The 18,174-nt window shown below is 42.8% G+C and overlaps 1 protein-coding gene across 1 annotated transcript in view; it reads right to left on the bottom strand.

Annotated features, from left to right (window-relative positions):
• The window catches only part of LOC308305179 (F-BAR and double SH3 domains protein 2-like), a 98,720-nt gene that overhangs the window by 62,935 nt on the left and 17,611 nt on the right, over positions 1-18,174 (bottom strand). Inside the window, exon 3 of the mRNA XM_080749885.1 lies at positions 15,103-15,148. Within this exon, the coding sequence (XP_080606011.1) occupies positions 15,103-15,148 (46 nt within the window). The remainder of the gene's footprint in view (positions 1-15,102; positions 15,149-18,174) is intronic.

Here is an 18,174-nt window from a genome sequence, read left to right as displayed (position 1 = left end):
GGTCCCTGGAATTAGATATTTTGAGATGGGGGTCCGTGGACAAATACATATAATTTTGGGGGTCCTTCACATGAAAAGGTTTGAGAACCACTGACATAGTAGTCTCTCAAGAACAGACTAACTGAGCTCCAGTTAAGTGAAAAGGACCTTTTCTTTGACGATGGCTATTGCCAGATTGCTGACATAGAAACATAGGTTTTTCAAAAAATCTTAGAAGGATTCAAAAGACACTCATAGAATCGGGTCAAAATTCAAATTTTTACGATTAAAAAAAATAGCAGATCTACAAGCTCGCAGCGCGGCACTCGATGCCGCGCTGCAAGCTTGTATATCTGCTAGTTTTCAATAGTTAAAGCATAAAATGATACACAATAATGTGTAGCCGTTCTGAATGGGTTTTAAAGGGAATGGAGAACACTCTCTTGTCTTGTCTAAGGACCACCTCACCCATTTTCAACCTATGTTCATATAATCAGTCCTCATACTGCTCATCACAAGATGACACCATGTCTGTTGACTCACTCTGCGTCTCAGATCAGAAACCTGCCTACCAGCAACATCATCGGTAGGCAGGTACGTTTACTCCACTACAGTTATTTGAGAACTTTAGTTACTAGTTACTTTGTAGATTTGGATTATTATTACAAAACATGCATTAACCACTTCAGCACATATATATTTCTGCCATTGAAAATAGACGATCTACAAGCTCACAATGCGTCACATCGTGCCACATTGAGAGCTTGTAGATCTGCTGTTTTCAAAAGATTTTTATACATTGTATATATTTGAAAATGTGTGAAATGGGACATTCTGTACTTTCGACTTTTGGTACTTTAAGTACATTTTGATTAGTCTGGGATCACTTCACTTTTCGGGCTTGTAACCGGTCTGGAGCGGAAACCACAAAACGTCATGTTGTAGTACTCAAAGGACAACAATTTGGCCGGAACTATCCACCGGAAACAGTTTTAACCCAAAATAATTCCCCTGCGCTCAAGGACATACTTTTAGGGCCTACCTAATAAAGTCCTTGATGCGGAGTAGTTTTGCTTTTGAAAAATGTGTTTGGTGTATGCATCTTTTAGTCCAACTCGTAGCGACTGGAAAGACTACACTAGGCTACTCAAGCATTTTAATAGAGATTGGGGAAACAAACGGAGGGAACCAAATCAAAGCGACGCCGCTTCTTCCAGTGGTTTCCGCGCTTTAGGCGGAAACCAAACGGCCTGTTGTGAACAAACACCAGGCTTTCTCTCTGAAAGCCTGGTGGGCGAGGTTACATTTTGATACCAATACTTTTTAAATTTTACTCAAGTACATTTTGAATTGTGGAATATTACTTGTAATGGAGTATTTTCTTCATTTACTCAAGTAAAGAATTTGAGTACTTTTTCCATCACTGGCCCTTTATGCAAACTGCATAGAATACATTTTAGAAACGGGGGCCCGAAAAACATTTCAAGGAGTCAAATCTCTCCAGCTCATTGGCTTCCCTTCAGCAATTTACAAGACCAGACAGGGGTTCTCAAACGTTTCCATGCCAGGAACCCCCTAACTATCCATAGCCTCTGGCTGTGGCCCCTAACTATCCATAGCCTCTGGCTGTGGCCAGAAATGAAAGACAATATATAGATTCAGTACATTAGCACAGTGGTTCTCAACCTTTTCAGGCCGCGACCCCCAAAATAATCATATTTTAACTGGGGACCCCCCAACCGTGACGAGCACTAAGAGTCGAGGCCTTACATTTTGTATAACACGGTTCTACTGTGAAAATAGCAGATCTACATGCTCACAACGTTGTGAGCATACATGTACATCTGCTATTTTCACAATTTCTGCCTCTAATATTTCACAATTTGGCTTAATTTGGTTTAATTTATCCTTTTACAGGTATTAAAAAGTCCTTAAATTGTCACTTTAGATATGTGCATAAACGCTGTCTATACACTTACACTTTATGTTGGTTTGTTGTTTACTGTTGAGTGAAAATAATTTGGGGACCCCCCTGTTTCTCAAACTTCAAACTCAAAAGTCAAGGTCTCCCCTTAACTCTGACAGTGTAAAAATGGAACCAAATGGTCCCAAATGGACCCGTCAGGTTTTTTCTTTTTACATTTGTACACTGTCAGAGTTATAGACTTGTAGGGGTCAATTTAAAGGAACCCACATATCCCTGGAATCCACTTTGAGAACCACTGTACTACCAGATCTACTTGAAACCAAAACAAACCAAAAATGCCTGAGTTCCCAAGGCTACAGATCTACAAGCTCATAACATAATGCATCTTGACACATTGAAAACCTGTGTGCTAGACAATATCTTACAGCTATCTGGATTTGGACGGGATTCAGCAGCACTCAGCGGACTCGTTCACCTGTTAGCAAGGGCATGGTTTACTGGCCAGCTCGCTCGCTGGGTTTTTAAGCTGAGGTAAGCTCATTTTTGGAGAAAAAAAAAATGTAATTTATTTTTTAACCACATTCTCCCCCGGAGATATATTAGGTTCGTCCTCCCTGGCCAACAGTGAGGTTAGCCTTTGAGGAGCTGAAATAGAAGGGCAGAGTAAACAGCAGGAGAGAAGAAGAAGGAAAAAAAAAAGAGGGGAGAAATATTTCTGGCGTTTTTTCAGAGTATACTTTGGTATGTCAAGGAGATATTCAGCTACAAAAATATAAAAGTGACAGACTGACAAAAAAAACTTGGCATTACTGCACAGGTGAGCTAATGCAACTGTGAGATATATTCAAAGCTACTACTAACTAGGGCATTCACCAAATATTCGAATATCAAAGTCACTATTCGACGTTGTTCACCGAAGTCGAATATTTGTTTATTTTTTTCATTGTTTTCTCTTTAAAAAATATATAGTTTATAAAGCTTGGCTAGATAGGAAGTCATAAGAATGAGTTGTCAATGCCCCTCAAACCTTTTTAGGCTGTGACCCCCAAAATAAACATATTTGAACAGGGGACCCCCACCCTGACAAGCACTTGGAATTGTAGGTATTGCATTTAATGTGACTCGGTTCTGCAGATAAACATTGTGAAAATAGCCGATCTACATGCTCACAACGCCTCGCGCTGCAATACCTACAATTCCAAGTGGTTCACGGTTTTCACAGTTTTCGGTTCTGCAGAACCGAAAACCGTGAAAATAGCAGATCTAAATGCTCACAACGCCTCGCAGCGCGAGGCGTTGTGAGCATGTAGATCGGCTATTTTCACAATGTTCGCCTCTTGCTTACTTAATATTTGATAGTTTGGCCAGTCCTGTCGTATATTCGACTATTCGAATACTTTGAGGTCGAATAATTTGAATACTAAAAATCACTATTCGTAATGCCACAGCATTACTCTGATCCACATTCCACACTAAACTTGGCACAAACCGTGGCCGTGACTCTGTGACTAGGGTTGGGGATCCTTTAGGATTTTAACTATTCTGATGTTTTGTAGTAAGGTAGTTTGATTTTTAGTAAGGTTAACAAAAAAGCATGAAAATAAGTGCAAACGAGAAAGGAAACCCTTAATAGGCCGTATACAAGGTTCTCACCTAAAATAATAAACAAGTATACGTTAAAACATAAAATTCAAGATATGCCTTTAACGATTCCTATAGGGGGTTCCAAACGCTGCAGGTCTGTGGAGTTATAGTGGTGGTCCTTGGAATTTAAAAGTGTGAGAAACACTGGTATTGTATTTGCATAATACTAGCAGACGTTAGTGCTGGCCGCACTGACAGTGTGATAAAAAAAAAAAAAAACGGTTCCAGAAAGGGTTCCACACCGATTCCTGGTTCCTCAATGTTGGATTTGGTTCCTCCGATTCCTCCTGTTCAGGATCCCAATCTGTGACCATTGCTTTGCACAAATCAGCACAACCTAGGACTAGACCCATATATAGGGGCTCAAACGATAGAGCTACCTGCCTTAAAACCTTAAACAAGGATTTATGTTTGCCGAATGACAACAAAAGTGACACAAAGTTTGTTGGGCAAAAGATGTGTCGTGTCGTTTGATGTAAGTATAAATAAATACAAAAATGAAAAGCGACACTGTGAATATTTGATAGCAACACTGAAAATGTTAAGGCGGCGGCAATGTTTTTCATATCTGTGGAATCTTCTACTAATGGTGTTTTTGGAGTGGTCTCTGTAAACTCCATCTCAACAGCAGCCATCATTCATGTCCATATCGTCGTTGTCGGGTGAAAACCTTATATGTCCAAAACCGTTCGTTTTGTATTTATCATTTAAAAAATATACTAAACTAGTGAAAACAGCCGATCTACAAGCACACAACGCCTCGCACCGCGAGGCGTTGTGTGCTTGTAGATCGGCTGTTTTCACTACTTTTGTGCGACCGCCTTGTATGATGAAGCAGGGCTGTACTTTATGAAAGAACGTACACATTTGAAACTTGGGAGATACGAGGTTTCCACTCGACAACGACGATATCCAACAGGGAAAAGTGAATATCAACATCCCCTGGAGGGAGGCAAGGCAAATAACACCAAACGAAACCAGAGCTCAAAATACTCACTAACCTTTAACATGTATATATAATACTATGGTCAAAGGTGAGCTCAAGCAGAGTAGATAAGCTCCCCTTTCAATGCCATCATGAAGGCAAAACATGAAGTGTTCAGGGTAGGATTATACATTGATTACAGTGTAGTGGCCAATGGTTCTCAGCATTTTCAGGCCGCGACCCCCAGAATAACCATGTTTTAACTGGGGACCCCCCGCCCACCCTGACGAGCACTAAGAGTTGAGGCCTTACATCTTTTATAACACGGTTCTAAAATAGCAGATCTACATGCTCACAACGCCTCGCGTTGAAAGGTGTTGTGAGTATGTAGATCGGCTATTTTCACAATTTAAGATGTATTCATTAAAAAGTCCTTAAATTGTCACTTAATTAAGAAATGTGCAGATACCCTCTATACACTTAAACTTTATGTTGGTTTGTTTACTGTGAGAAAACAATGTTTCACATTAAGTTAATCATCTGGGGACCCCCCAAAATAATTTGGGGACCCAAATATATATATGAATGTATATTCATGTTTTAAGTAATTTGTCATATCTGCCTCGTGCACCTTCTGTTTTATGAAGCCTAAAAGCCAAACAGTGGAGCCAAAGCCATCATTTGAGCAGAATTGACTGAATCAGGAAAATTAGGGAAATAAAGTTCAGCACTAATTATTTGTACTTTAGTTTCAACAGAATGGATTTGCGTTGGCATCGGCGAGTTGAGTTGAAGGGAGCCGTTGAAGGGAGCCGTTTTTTTTTTACTTCAAGTCAAAGTATAAACGAGTTCATCTATGGTTTCTTTATCCTGGTCCTGGTGCACGCTCTTGGCCTCCCCTTCTGAACCCACATTGGTCTCGGTGTCGCTCGGGTGCCAAAGGGCTCAGAACCTCCAAACCACAAGCCCGGCCATTGTGGGGACTGATCTATCAGAACGGACGCGTCTGAATGGCGGGGAGGGAGGGAGGGCGAGAGACGGCAGAGGAAGAGACGCACAGAGGGGGGCATTTTATCACTTTCCGTGATTTGAATATCAATCGGGGGGGGGGGGTTTGAACGGCCGTGGCGGGCTCGCAGGTGTAAAGAGAAAGAGAGGGCAGTGAAGAAGCAGTAGATTTGGGAGGGCAGTGGGGGAGGGGGGGGAAGGGGGCTTCAAAGTGAAAGAAGTGATTCATCTCGGTCTGAAAACCACTTTGTTTCAATGGCCGGCACTACGATTAGTGGGATATAATATGCAAGACTAAAAGTGGACTTATATGATATAAGATTAGATAGACCTTTATTGATCCCTGCAGGGAAATAGCATAGAGTTAAAGGGAAATGCAGGTAGCACTGCAGCATGTATGAAACCCAGGAAAGGTAGAGGTAGTAACCCTAATCCTAACCAAGAAATAAAGATAAACGATGAGTCCAGGAACTTCATCTTCTTCATCCTCATCCTCCCCTCCGCAACCACCTCCAGACTGTCCAGGTCACTCAAGCAGTGGGTCAGGACCCATTTGTGGGCCGTGGACAAATTTGTATGGGTCCCTACATTTTTGTTTCGAACGTTTTTTTTTTCTTCTTTTGTATTATTTCAAAACATTAAAAAAAAGCTAAGATTTTCATGAAAAAAATATGATTTTTCTGATTAATTTCATTCATAATAAATAAAAGACAAATCTAAGAAATTCCATAAATTAGACAAAATATGTTTAAGAAGTAGTGAAAATAGCTAATCTACAAGCTCGGCTTGTAGATCTGCTGTTTTCACTAGTTTGGGCCCATGCAAACGTCTAATCTGTCTTTTGGGTCTGGAGCTAAAAGGTTTGGGAACCACTGGTCCAGGTCATCTCCAGCAATGCCTCACGCGCCAAACACTATTCAACCCAGGGACGTGCTGGCCATTGGGAAAAGCGGGACAACTCCCGAACGGCGGTTCATTCCCGGCCGGTCCAGGCCGGCCATTAGGAAAGAAATAAAAATAAAATCGGTCCATTTTGGGGGCTGGGCGGCCAACAAAGTAAATCGTTTCTGTCGGGCAGAAACCTTGTATCTCCAAGTTTCAAATTTGTAGATTTCTTCGCAAAGCAAAGCCCTGCTTCATCATACAGGCTGTTGCACAAAAGTAGTGAAAACAGCAGATCTACAAGCAGATCTACAAGCACACAACGCCTCGCGATGCGAGGCGTTGTGTGCTTGTAGATCGGCTGTTTTCACTAGTTTAAATCATTTTTAAAATGATAAATATAAAACAAACGGTTTTGGACATACAAGGTTTCCACCCGACAACGACGAAATATAACTCATGTAATTGGCCCACTGGCTTGTCACAATCTTTGAGTAGCAGCAGCGCTATAGAGAGATATCTCTCTCTATAGCGCGCAATGAGGGCCTCTCCAACTCTTTTTCCCGGGCTGAATCAGGGGCCCAGCACGTCCCTGATTCAACCGGTGGCCATGCAAGAGATGCATCTGCTGCTCTTATACAGTACACAAAGTCTAACACTTCACCACAATCATGGATAGCTTCCCGTCCGGGAGATGGCAGGTAAACCGTTACAGAGGAGGTATCAGCCACTGTGATCGTTTAAGTTGCAATTTAACTGTTTTGCCTTCATTATAGATATTATGTTTGGCATGGAAAGCATTTTTAGATTTGTTATCGTGGCAATAGCTAGTGAATAACAGAATCCAGACCACAATACCACTGACTCAAAAACACATTTTTAGTCCATTCAAAAAAAGAAAAGGTAAGCCATGTCCGTTGGTTCACCAACACCCAAAGGGCACAGACCAGACGGCTAACTGACCTCCTGAAATGATTGCCATTCAGGTTTATGGCTTTATTTAAATAGGATAGTAGGGAGACAGGAAACAGACAGGGTAGAGAGAGAGAGCAGGGGCGTCAATTTGGTATGGCAGGGGTATGCAGAGCTGCCCATACCCTGGATCCAGGGGGGAAAATAAAAGTTAATTTTAAATATAAATCCATGAATGTCTCTTTGTCTATCTGTGCTGGTTATTATGTTGTTAAATTACAGTAAAATAACTGCAATGCAAAGTTTTACAAAATGGTCACTTTAACAAGGTATTATAATTATATTCTCCACACTTGTATTCCCCCCATCTTGGCAAAATGGTATATTCCCAGACTCCGCAGGTCAGCTGCACAGGGTGCAATGCATTATTGTTAATTGTGGCACTTTTACTAAGATTAGCTGCACTTGAACAACCATTCCAGGCTGCCATATCCAGCCCAAGAAACCATTGAAATGGGGGAAAATTTGAATGTACCGGTACTTCTTAAAATAAATGTATCATGGCTGTTGCTAAAGTATGGCAACATGACTGGTGTCTTGCACGCGCGCGAACCAGTCATGTTGCCGTATACCTTAGCTTTTTCTGAACTGACGCCATTGAGAGAGAGAGGGGGGGGGGGGGGGGGGGGGTTGGTGGTTCGAATCCTCCAGCCGGAATCGAACAGGGGACAGTATGACCCCAAAGTCAAACGCACCGTCCACCGCTCACCTCAAATAACTCCATTTGTAATGCCAAGGTCATTAAACAGCTGTGGCTGTGATGTAGCAGCCCATCTATCTTCAGCTGGGAGACGTCCCCGTGACATCACTGACATCTTGTAAATGGAGCCGGCCCGTCCACAATGGTGCTCTTTGCTTGACCTGGTCCAGCGAGCCTTTTTAACAAATTAAAGGACCATATCCATGCTCTGGCATGCAGCCCACTGGCTACGACTTAAGGTATGCTTGGCAATGCTGCCAAGTATACCTTCTTCTTCCAAAGCATACCAGGTTTTGCTTTTGTTTTGTTTTGTTCCAAGAAAGCCATTCGCCTCCATTCACTTCAGCATGGTATGAAAATCTATTTGCTGACTGTAAACTTGCATGAGATGGGCAGTCCAAGGCGGATATTTCTGTCAGCATAATCTTTTTTGTTCGTGTCAAAGTTACATTATTGTTGCTTTTCAATGCAGTAGAAAGTACTGATTGATTTGAAAAGTCTAACTGAAAGCCGGATTAAACTAGACAGCCGGAGATCCACAACCTAACAAACACTTTGCTTTTCTAAAGGTTTATTAATGTCAAGCATATTGTGTCATAATCAAGTAATAGACGAATATAATTATTTTACAATCCCTTTAGATTTTTTTTCTCCTCCTTTTCTCCAAAATATGTTGTGTTACTCTAATCAAAGCCAAAAGCACAAATGTGAAAACCTCTTTTTATTTTTTACCTATCTCCACCAAATTAGGTACATGTGATCTTGGGAGTCACGTGAAAAGGAGCGTCAAAACTGCTTTTTGATATTCTATACATTTAGCTGTACTATTGACATAGTATTTCGTATGTTGTATGTTTGTTGTTTTGCAAAAACAAAAACACCATATACGCCTTCAAAACTCTACAAGAGCTATAATTTATGGCTTTGTATTACTTTCGTAGATTGACTGATCAGCTGGTGACTGATGTCTTTAACATTCCCCGACTGATTGGTGTTCCCACTCTGGCCCTGTACAAGCATAATTGACAGCGATTAATGATCAGCACAGCAGCCTTTAAATTATAGTAGCTCCACCAGTGGCAATGGAGAGAGGCAAGGGAGGGCCTCCTGGCTGAGATGTTGGTAATAAAAACTGGTAATTTACTGTAGATTGGCAATGCTGATAGGACATTGTTTGAGGCAGTGGAGTCTTTCAGAGGTTTTGACTGACTGACTGACAGACTGACAGACAGACAGACAGACAGACAGACAGACAGACAGACAGACAGACAGACAGACAGACAGACAGACACACACACACACACACACACGGCACGTGCACACACAGACATCAAAGGGGGCTTGAGCCCTGCCCTTTTATCTGTCTGTAAAAAGTGCCCTCTGAATGCAGTTTTTACTATGTTGAAAGAAATTCAAATGCACTCTTTCCATGCCATACCTGAAGGCAGCATTCAAGTGAATTGCCTTGTCCAACTCTCCTGAACTTGATGCAGCGTCTTATGTTGAACTAATTTCCCTCTCTCTGTAGAAATCCATGCTGTACCGTACGTCACATCTCCAGTATTCACTCGATTATGCTTAGTTCAGTGTGGTATCAAGTACAGAAAATAGCCGACCTCCAAGCTCACAACGCGTCGCGCTATTTTTGATATTTTCACCAAAGGGCCCTTTTAGAATTTCAGCCCTGCCTCTCTAACGTTCTCTGCACGTCCCTGACACACACGCACACGCACACGCACACACACACACACACACACGCACACACACACACACACACACACACACACACACACACACACACACAGGATTACACTATTTGAGCTGCAGGGTGACCTTTGCCCTCTTGGCGGATACCAACACACAGCTGTGAAGAGCAGACGGCTGGACAGTGACTGAACGAACCCTGGTTAAATACACTAGCCCTTACCCGTTCAAAGATATGAGCTCCAAAATGATGTGCAGTGTGTGGGGTTATGGGATGTGCACTGTGCACACAGTATATGAGGGATGGAAAGTAACTTTAACTGGTGCTTGCATGATAATATGTAGGAGCATCAATGTAAGAAACCCGTTTCGTTTAATGGCTATTGGCTACAGAGATACTGTCCCGTCCCCCCCCCCCCCCCCCCAGCCTGCCCGCCCACCCGCCTGCACACACACCCGCCTGCCTGCACACACACACACACACACACACACACACACACACACACACACACAGAGCTGGTTAAACATTTTGCCTCATGCTAGATGCAGAATAGATGTGCCTCATGCCTAGATGCAGAATAGATAGTAGATACACCATAAAAATGCTAATATACAGCATATGATTTGTGAAAGTGACAAACGGGCTTCACAGTTATGTCAGGTGTGTTCATATGCTAATGGTGATGCGATTTCAGATCAATTGCTCCAGCCACTGAGGAGAAACGCTGTGACAGACAGACACTCACTCACTCACTCACTCACTCAGACATTCGCAAAATTATAGTATAGATGTCTGCTGATGGACAGTTAGGCTGCACAGTCTCTTACTGGTAAACAGAACAGAGACATTTACATTGGTACCTTGTGGTCGCCGTACTTAATACTTATGCTAAAAAGATCAGTGTGAAGAATAATATGCAAACTATGAACACAATAGAAATACAGGTCCATTGGGCCATCTCTGCAGAAGTAGTGCCATTTCACTGTTTCATCATGTTTTAACCACAGTTTCAACCTGGTGTAAGGTAAATGAGGTAAATAAAATAATGTCTAAATATATTATAATAAAAACTTGGATATAGTAATCAAAATGTTCCACTTGCCTTGCGAAAAGGGAATATACTATACAGTGTAGGCCTGCTCTTTAACGTATTTCCCCAAAATAGCTTGAATATTAAAGAATAAATAAAGAATTAACAATAGCGAGTGTCAAATTAAAATCTATTAAAAGCAGGGAAGGTCAGAGGAAGGCAGACTGAAACACGATACAAAACTAATTCATTCGAGACAACTAAAATCCAGTTTAGTCCTTGGACATTCAACTTGCAGTTGACAACTGGACAGTATAGTTGATTCAGCTGACAGATGTGCTCATAATTTTAAAAGGGGCTGACCGCGGTTCAAGAATGTAGGAGCTAGGGATGGGGCGATATGAACATTTCCTATCACTAGGGCTGTCACGATATGACATTTTACATGACGATTAATTGTCACTCAAATAATTGGCGATTAATGATTTAATTGTGTATTTGTCGTTGATAATTACATTTCTGTTTGGCTTTTAGGCTTTGAAGTTGCACATGGTAGATATGACACATAACCTAAATATACAAATACGTTACTGACATATTTGACAACTTACTACTTAAAAAATAACATTGATAGTGGAAATAGCCGATCTACAAGCTCACAACGCCTCGTGCTGCGAGGCGTTGTGAGCTTGTAGATCTGCTATTTCCACTATTTCTGACATTTTTCAACATTCACGATTATGACGATTATGACAAAATAATTGCGATAATGTCAAATAATCACGATTAGACGATTATGTAATAATTGTGACAGCCCTACCTATCACGATTATCGTGACCAAAGAAATCGCGATTTACGATATTACCACGATAATCAAAATATCCCCAACATCCATGATCCTGGGGGCGGAACATTTAAAAAAAATAGCAGATCTACAAGCTCACGACGCGTTGTGAGCTTGTAGATCGGCTATGTTTTGGCAATGAGAATTGGTAGAGAGTGATAAAAAGACTGTATCAAGTACATATATTATAAGTACGTTTTACCAATAGGGGTTTAAGTGGTACCAGATATGCAGCTCGGCATAGGTGAAGTGATGCCAGTGCATGACGGAGGATGATTTCACGATGAATTAAATCTCCACGATACGATTATCGTGAGTGTTTTTTAATCACGATAAAAGATAATATCGCTTATCGTCTCATCCCTAGTAGGTGCCATGAAACGTGTGAATACTGATGCATTCCTTGTAGCAAGCACTTTTTGACAGGAAATGTATCAACAGCATTATGTGATTAATAATAGTACAATAACAAAATAGCGATATAATAGTTGATTTCATGTTTGCTTAAAGCAGTGGTTCTCAAACTGTTCAGGCCGTGACCCGCCGAAATAATCATATTGGAAATGGGGACCCCCACACCCTGACACAACACGCTTGGAATTGTAGGGGTTGAGGCATTACATTTAGCTTGACTCTTTTGCACAGGTATATATCGTAACAATAGCAGATCTACAAGCATGACCTTGTAGATCGGCTATTTTCAAATGGCTGGAATGTATATAGGGCTGAAGTGGGTAATGTAGGTTTTGCAATAATAATAAAAATCTACAAAGTAACTAGTAAAACAAGTTTCAAATAATTGCAGTGCAGTAAAAGTACAATATTTTCCTCTGAGATGAAGTGGAGTAGAATAAAAGTATTGAGAATTGGAAATACTAAAGTAAAGTAAAAGTCCCTCAAACTTGTACTTAAAGGCGTACTGTCACCTAAAGGGGGTGAGGGGCAGATTACACTGTGACATGAGCTTCTCTGAAAACGGTCTGAAACAGTCTGAAGCTCATGTCACAGTGTAATCTCCCCCTCGCCCCCCAACAACAGCTGACCAGTACAGTAAGTAGTCATACAGTCAGGCTATACAGACAATTAATTTGATTGGCTTATAATTGCGCATCCCCACAATGACATCATAAAAATATTAACTTGTTTTTTAAGATGATTCTTAAAGTGACAGTAACCCTTTAGGTGACAGGCCCCCTTTAAGTACGCTACTTGAGTAAAGGGCTTTGCAGACAGGTGCGATTTTCAACAATTGCTGGGTTTTTTCACCCGTTTGCTGCATGATTAAAACGCATTGGATTTGGTGTGCAATGCTGTGCGAAATCCACACTGCGGATCCAAAAAGAGTTTTTACCGCATGCGACAAGACGCACAAATCGAACTGGGTTCGATCGGGAAAAAAACGCACTGCCGCAGCCACCTGCCGCATGGAAAATTCGGAGCCAGTGTGCATGAAAAAAAAAATAATTGTCAGGTTTTTTTTTCTGTGCGAAAAAAACGTTGTCTATGTGCAAAGCCCTTAAATGTACTTAGTTATTTTACACCACTGCCTCCATCTGACATGACCACAAGAACCGACAACTACTCTTCCAACAGGTGGGACCAGGCAGGCACGTGCACAAATAGACATCAAATGGGGCTTGAGCCCCTGCCCTTTTATCCGTCTGTAAAAAAGTGCCCTCTCCAGACCAGGAATGCAGTTTTTTACTCTGGTGAAAGAAATGCAAATGCCCTCTTGCCCATGCCATACCTGAAGGCAGCATTCAAGAGAATTTCCTTGTCCAAAATCTCCTGAAACTCACCGAAAATAGCAGACCTCCAAGCTCACAACGCGTCGCAGCGCGACGCGTTGTGAGCTTGGAGGTCGGCTATTTTCGATATTTTCACCAAATGGCCCTTTTAGAAATGTCAGCCCCTGCCTCTCTAACATTCTCTGCACGTCCCTGGGTGGCACGGCAGGAAGCGCAAACGTCACTCGCTTTCTTTATCGGTGTGGTGTTGCTATTTGCACAGCCTATCCGGTTTGCTCACGCCTGGGCAAAGTGTATAATAAACCTCATTTTACGACACGCCAATCCTTGAGTAGTGACCGGTTATCAACGTGTGGCTCTCCATGACAAAACCCCCCAATTACTGTATGTGTATCGTGTATTTTACGGTCGCCTTTCAAGTCCAAACCTAGACGGGGACGATTCAAGAGTCCAGACGCACATGTGTGTAAACAAGCGCGTATAGGGTTACAGGGTTGGATAAGTCCATAATAATAAGTGCCATGCTGGTCGGGCCAGTGGTGTAAAGTAACTAAGTACATTTACTTAGGTACTGTACTTAAGTACAATTTTGAGGTATTTACTTGAGTATGTCCAATTTCTAATACTTTTACTTTACTCCACTATACATCTCGAATCCAAATATTGTACTTTTACTCCACTCCATTTAATTGAACACTTTAGTTACTAGTTACTTGCAGATATAAATTATGATATTACAAATCATACATAAACCACTGTAGCCCTGTTTTATACCTCGGCTATTTGAAAATAGCAGATCTACAAGCTCACAACGCGTCGTGAGCTTGTAGATCGGCTATTAGTACTTTTACTTTTGGTACATTTCGATGCCAATACTTTCATACCTTTTACTCAAGTACATTTTGAATTCTGGACATTTACTTGTAAAGGTGCCCTCACAACCAAAACACCTATGAGAGTGGAATCCGCGTTCCGCCAATGCATTTCAATGATAAGGGAGCGTTTTTTGCAGAAATCCTCTGCTGGCATGAAACCGCTTCACTCTCATTGAAATGCATCGGCGGAACGCGGATTCCACTCTCATAGGTATTTCGGTGTGAGGGCACCCTAACGGAGTACATCTGCAGTTCAGTATCGATACTTTTATACTTAAGTACAAAAATGTGAGTACTTCTTCCAACCTCTGGGTCCGGGCCCCCTCTCTTTCTCACAGCGACGGCGGACATTCCACACCGGGATGCAAAGCCGGAACAGAGCCAAGCAGAAAAAGAGAGGGGATTTTTTTTCCTCTTTTTTTTTTTTTTACAGACAGCCAATTGACATCCCCAGGAAGCTTGTGGGCAAAACAACACAGCGAGGAGGAAACCCAGCCAGAGAGGGGATCACTAATGCGCCGCCCGCAACGTTCCCCTCTGATGTGGCGTCTTCCTGTGGCGTTGTCACCATGCCATGACTTTATCTGACCGCGCTCCACCGCCATGACGGTCCCACGGAGCGACCGCAACCTCATCGCCATCGCCTTAACCCAGACTTGAATCTCATATGGCGTCTTTGTGGGGCAACGCTGCGAAACATGGTGTCTATTTTTGGAGTCGCAAATGACAAGGCAGGGAAGCCGAGCAGGCCTCCACTAGCGTTCGAACGCACTGTGAGAAAGGAGGAGAGACAGAGAGAGAGAGAGAGAGAGAGAGAGAGAGAGAGAGAGAGAGAGAGAGAGAGAGTATAGCGTTCACTCACCTGAGCGTAGTCTCTCTCTACCGCTGCCTTCTTTTGGCTAAACGTCCTACAGGAAAAGAAGAGCACAGTGAGGTATGAATTAGTCTCGCGTAGCCAGACAACTATTCCACAATCTCTGAGAACTATATAGAGTCTGGAACTACACCTCCTGAAATCCGAGTAACGGAAGTAGTCACTGCTGCACAGAACTGTAGTCCCATTGGAAACATAACAGAAGCACAATGGCACATACAGAGTCATTCGAGCGTAATACTCTTGATATGCGTGTATAGTTTAAGAAAACATTTGAAAACATCATGGAAGCAACACCAGCAACACCAGAGAAAGACAAAATGCAGCCCCAAAAAATATATAGCGCTTCCAATAGGACTTATTATCGCTACTGCACCAAGGGAGCGGGTGCATCACATCCGCTTTATCTCGCACTCATAATTAGAACTTCCGTCTCCCAGACTGTATGACAGGAGCATTTGCAAATTGTCGGAGTCAACAGTCTGGCCACGCAAGACTCAGTATGAATGGACAGCTCGGGCCAGACATCTGCTACTACTAAAAAAACAGGCAAATATGGCTATGTTCAGACCGACAGCCCAAATCCCACTTTTTGGCCTATACTAGATTGGAGTCAGATTGGTTTGATCAGGAGGTCTGAACAGTAAAATAAAAATCACACCCAATGTGAAGTGAGCGGTGGTCATGCTTGCATAACGTTTTCAGACTAGGATATAAGTCTAGGATGTACAGTCTACAGACACACACACACACACACACACACACACACACACACACACACACACTGCTATGGCAAAAATAGCTGCCAAAATGGCTACAGACACACACACAGCCACTCTATGGAGCGGTTTACCACCGCTCAAAAATCACAGGAAAGGGGATTTAAATCTCAGTCTGGACACTCGGACCCTGAAGCAGTATAGGCCTAGCCTGGAACCAGACCAATCCGCCTGGGCAAAAAAACTTGCCATTGGCAAATATGGGTCTGGCCCCGTTCAATTCTCTCCCCCAAAATGTGGGGGAACCAATCAGGGCCTAGCATTGCTCTGGTCTAACCAATCGTGTCCAGAGCCATTTTTTTAACCCACCCCTTGGAAAAGAAAATTCTGCTTGCGAGTCCAGACTAATATCCGATACGCAGTGAGGAATTAGTATGAACAACGCCAGGCTAGTATAGGCCTACTTCCTTGTGTGGCGGCGTCGCTTCCCCCAATTAGTCGATCTGCAAGCTCACAGGGCGCCGCAATGTGCCACATTGTGAGCTTGTATACTGTTTTTGGCGGGTGACACAGTCACGCGACATTGCGTAAGATAAGCTTGAACCATGCCTATGTTGCTGCGTCATTACCACAGCAACCGATGTAGATAAGCCAGCGATGGCTGAACATACACAAACTCCATCCTATCGCCTGTGAATAACAGTGTGGACAGTCTGCCCTGAAGATCAGATTTCAGAAACAAATCGGATTTACTTTAGGGGGGGGGACCGGGACCACTAGGAGGTCCTTAGAGTTACTACAGGGGGGCCAACAAATCTTTGTGTGATAGGATAACCATCTTTTACATTAACCACTTGAACACTAGCATCCCTATTTTTGAGAAGAATTCTAGCCTAAAATAGCAGATCTACAAGCTCACATTTTCGGCAAAGTGGTTAGGTGTAGAGGGGAAAAAGAGCAGACGAGTACAGAGTGCAAGGTCAGGTTTGCCAAGTATTGACGCCGGTTTAAGTGGTTAAAAGTCTGAAAATACACATTAACACGATTCCAACATACTGCACACTGATGATAGTGTTGTCAAACAAGCCTATGAAGCCATCTACAGTATAGCCCCATTTTAGAGTTCTCAAATTCTGCCCGAGCCTGACCATACCCGAACCCGACCGACATTTAGGGTAGGGTAGGGCCTAAAATGTATGTTAATTAGTAGGGTCATAAAATGGTCAGATTACTTCCAAATGTGATAAAGTTGACTTATTTTGACAGAATTAAAGTAACAGAACATGACGTATCATCAATTCCACCTTTATTGCAATGAAGAGCCCGAGGCCTCAATGAAAAAATTACTATTACTCTGTTATAGACCTGACCATACCCGACCCGACCTGACGTTTTCGGGCCGGGTATAGGGCCAAAATTGTATGCTAACTTATAGGGCCGGGTAGGGCCTCGGGCCTGCCCAGTTAGGGCCCAGTTAGGGCCGGGCCTTAATTTTCAGGCCCGTTGAGAACTCTACCCCATTTCCACTGTAGGGCCAACCCAGAACTTGAACCAGAACTTTCCAGAACCAAGAACTTTCAAGAACCTGTGAAGTTCCGGGACCAAGTTCTACTTACGTTTCCATATAACCAGAACTAACCGGGAAGGTTCCAAAAAGGTTCCCATAGGTTCCCATAGGTTCCCAGAACTAAAGTTTAGTTCTGCCTCAGGAGCAGGACCTAACAATTGAAACAAAACCAGAACCAAAAAAATTGGTTCAGGTTCCTGAAGGTTCTGGTTCCACCTTGCAGTGGAAAAGGGGCTTATGAAATGTATTAAAAAAACACTCACAGTCACACACAACACAATTTCAACTGAACAAAGCCTAAAAGACCAGGGGATCTCGGCAGGTTTGCCCCGTCCATAAATCACCACACAGAGACGTTGGCGTTGCTGCAGTGCTGTACAATCGCCCATCCGGGTCCCTTCATCCTGTTGTTATCTTCCTTCACAAATTGTTTTCCCCCCAGGGAGGGAGACCGTGGTGCTCTTGATGTCTGGGACGTCCCAGTACTCAGGCCCAGGGGCGTCACAAGGGGAGGGGGGGGGGGGGGGGGGGGTAGTGGGACTGAGTTACTAGGGCCCAAGGGTGGAGGGGCCCTAATTATTTTATACTTTAGCTACTGATAAATAGCAGATATACAAGCTCACAGTCACAGCACGGCACTTGGTGCCGTGCTGCGAGCTTGTAGATCTGCTATTTTTGAAAAGTCGCGAAAAATGGGTGCCAATCTTTGAATATATCTATTTTTTATAAGCGAACATTTGTAACTCGAACTTTGCTTCTGCGGGGTCCCTGGAA

This window comes from Nannobrachium achirus (genome assembly GCF_963921795.1).
Source record: "Nannobrachium achirus genome assembly, chromosome: 19".
NCBI classification, from domain to species: Eukaryota; Metazoa; Chordata; class Actinopteri; order Myctophiformes; family Myctophidae; genus Nannobrachium; species Nannobrachium achirus.
The sequence above is the reverse complement of the archived record's forward strand: the minus strand, read 5'-3'. Positions and strand labels throughout refer to the sequence as shown.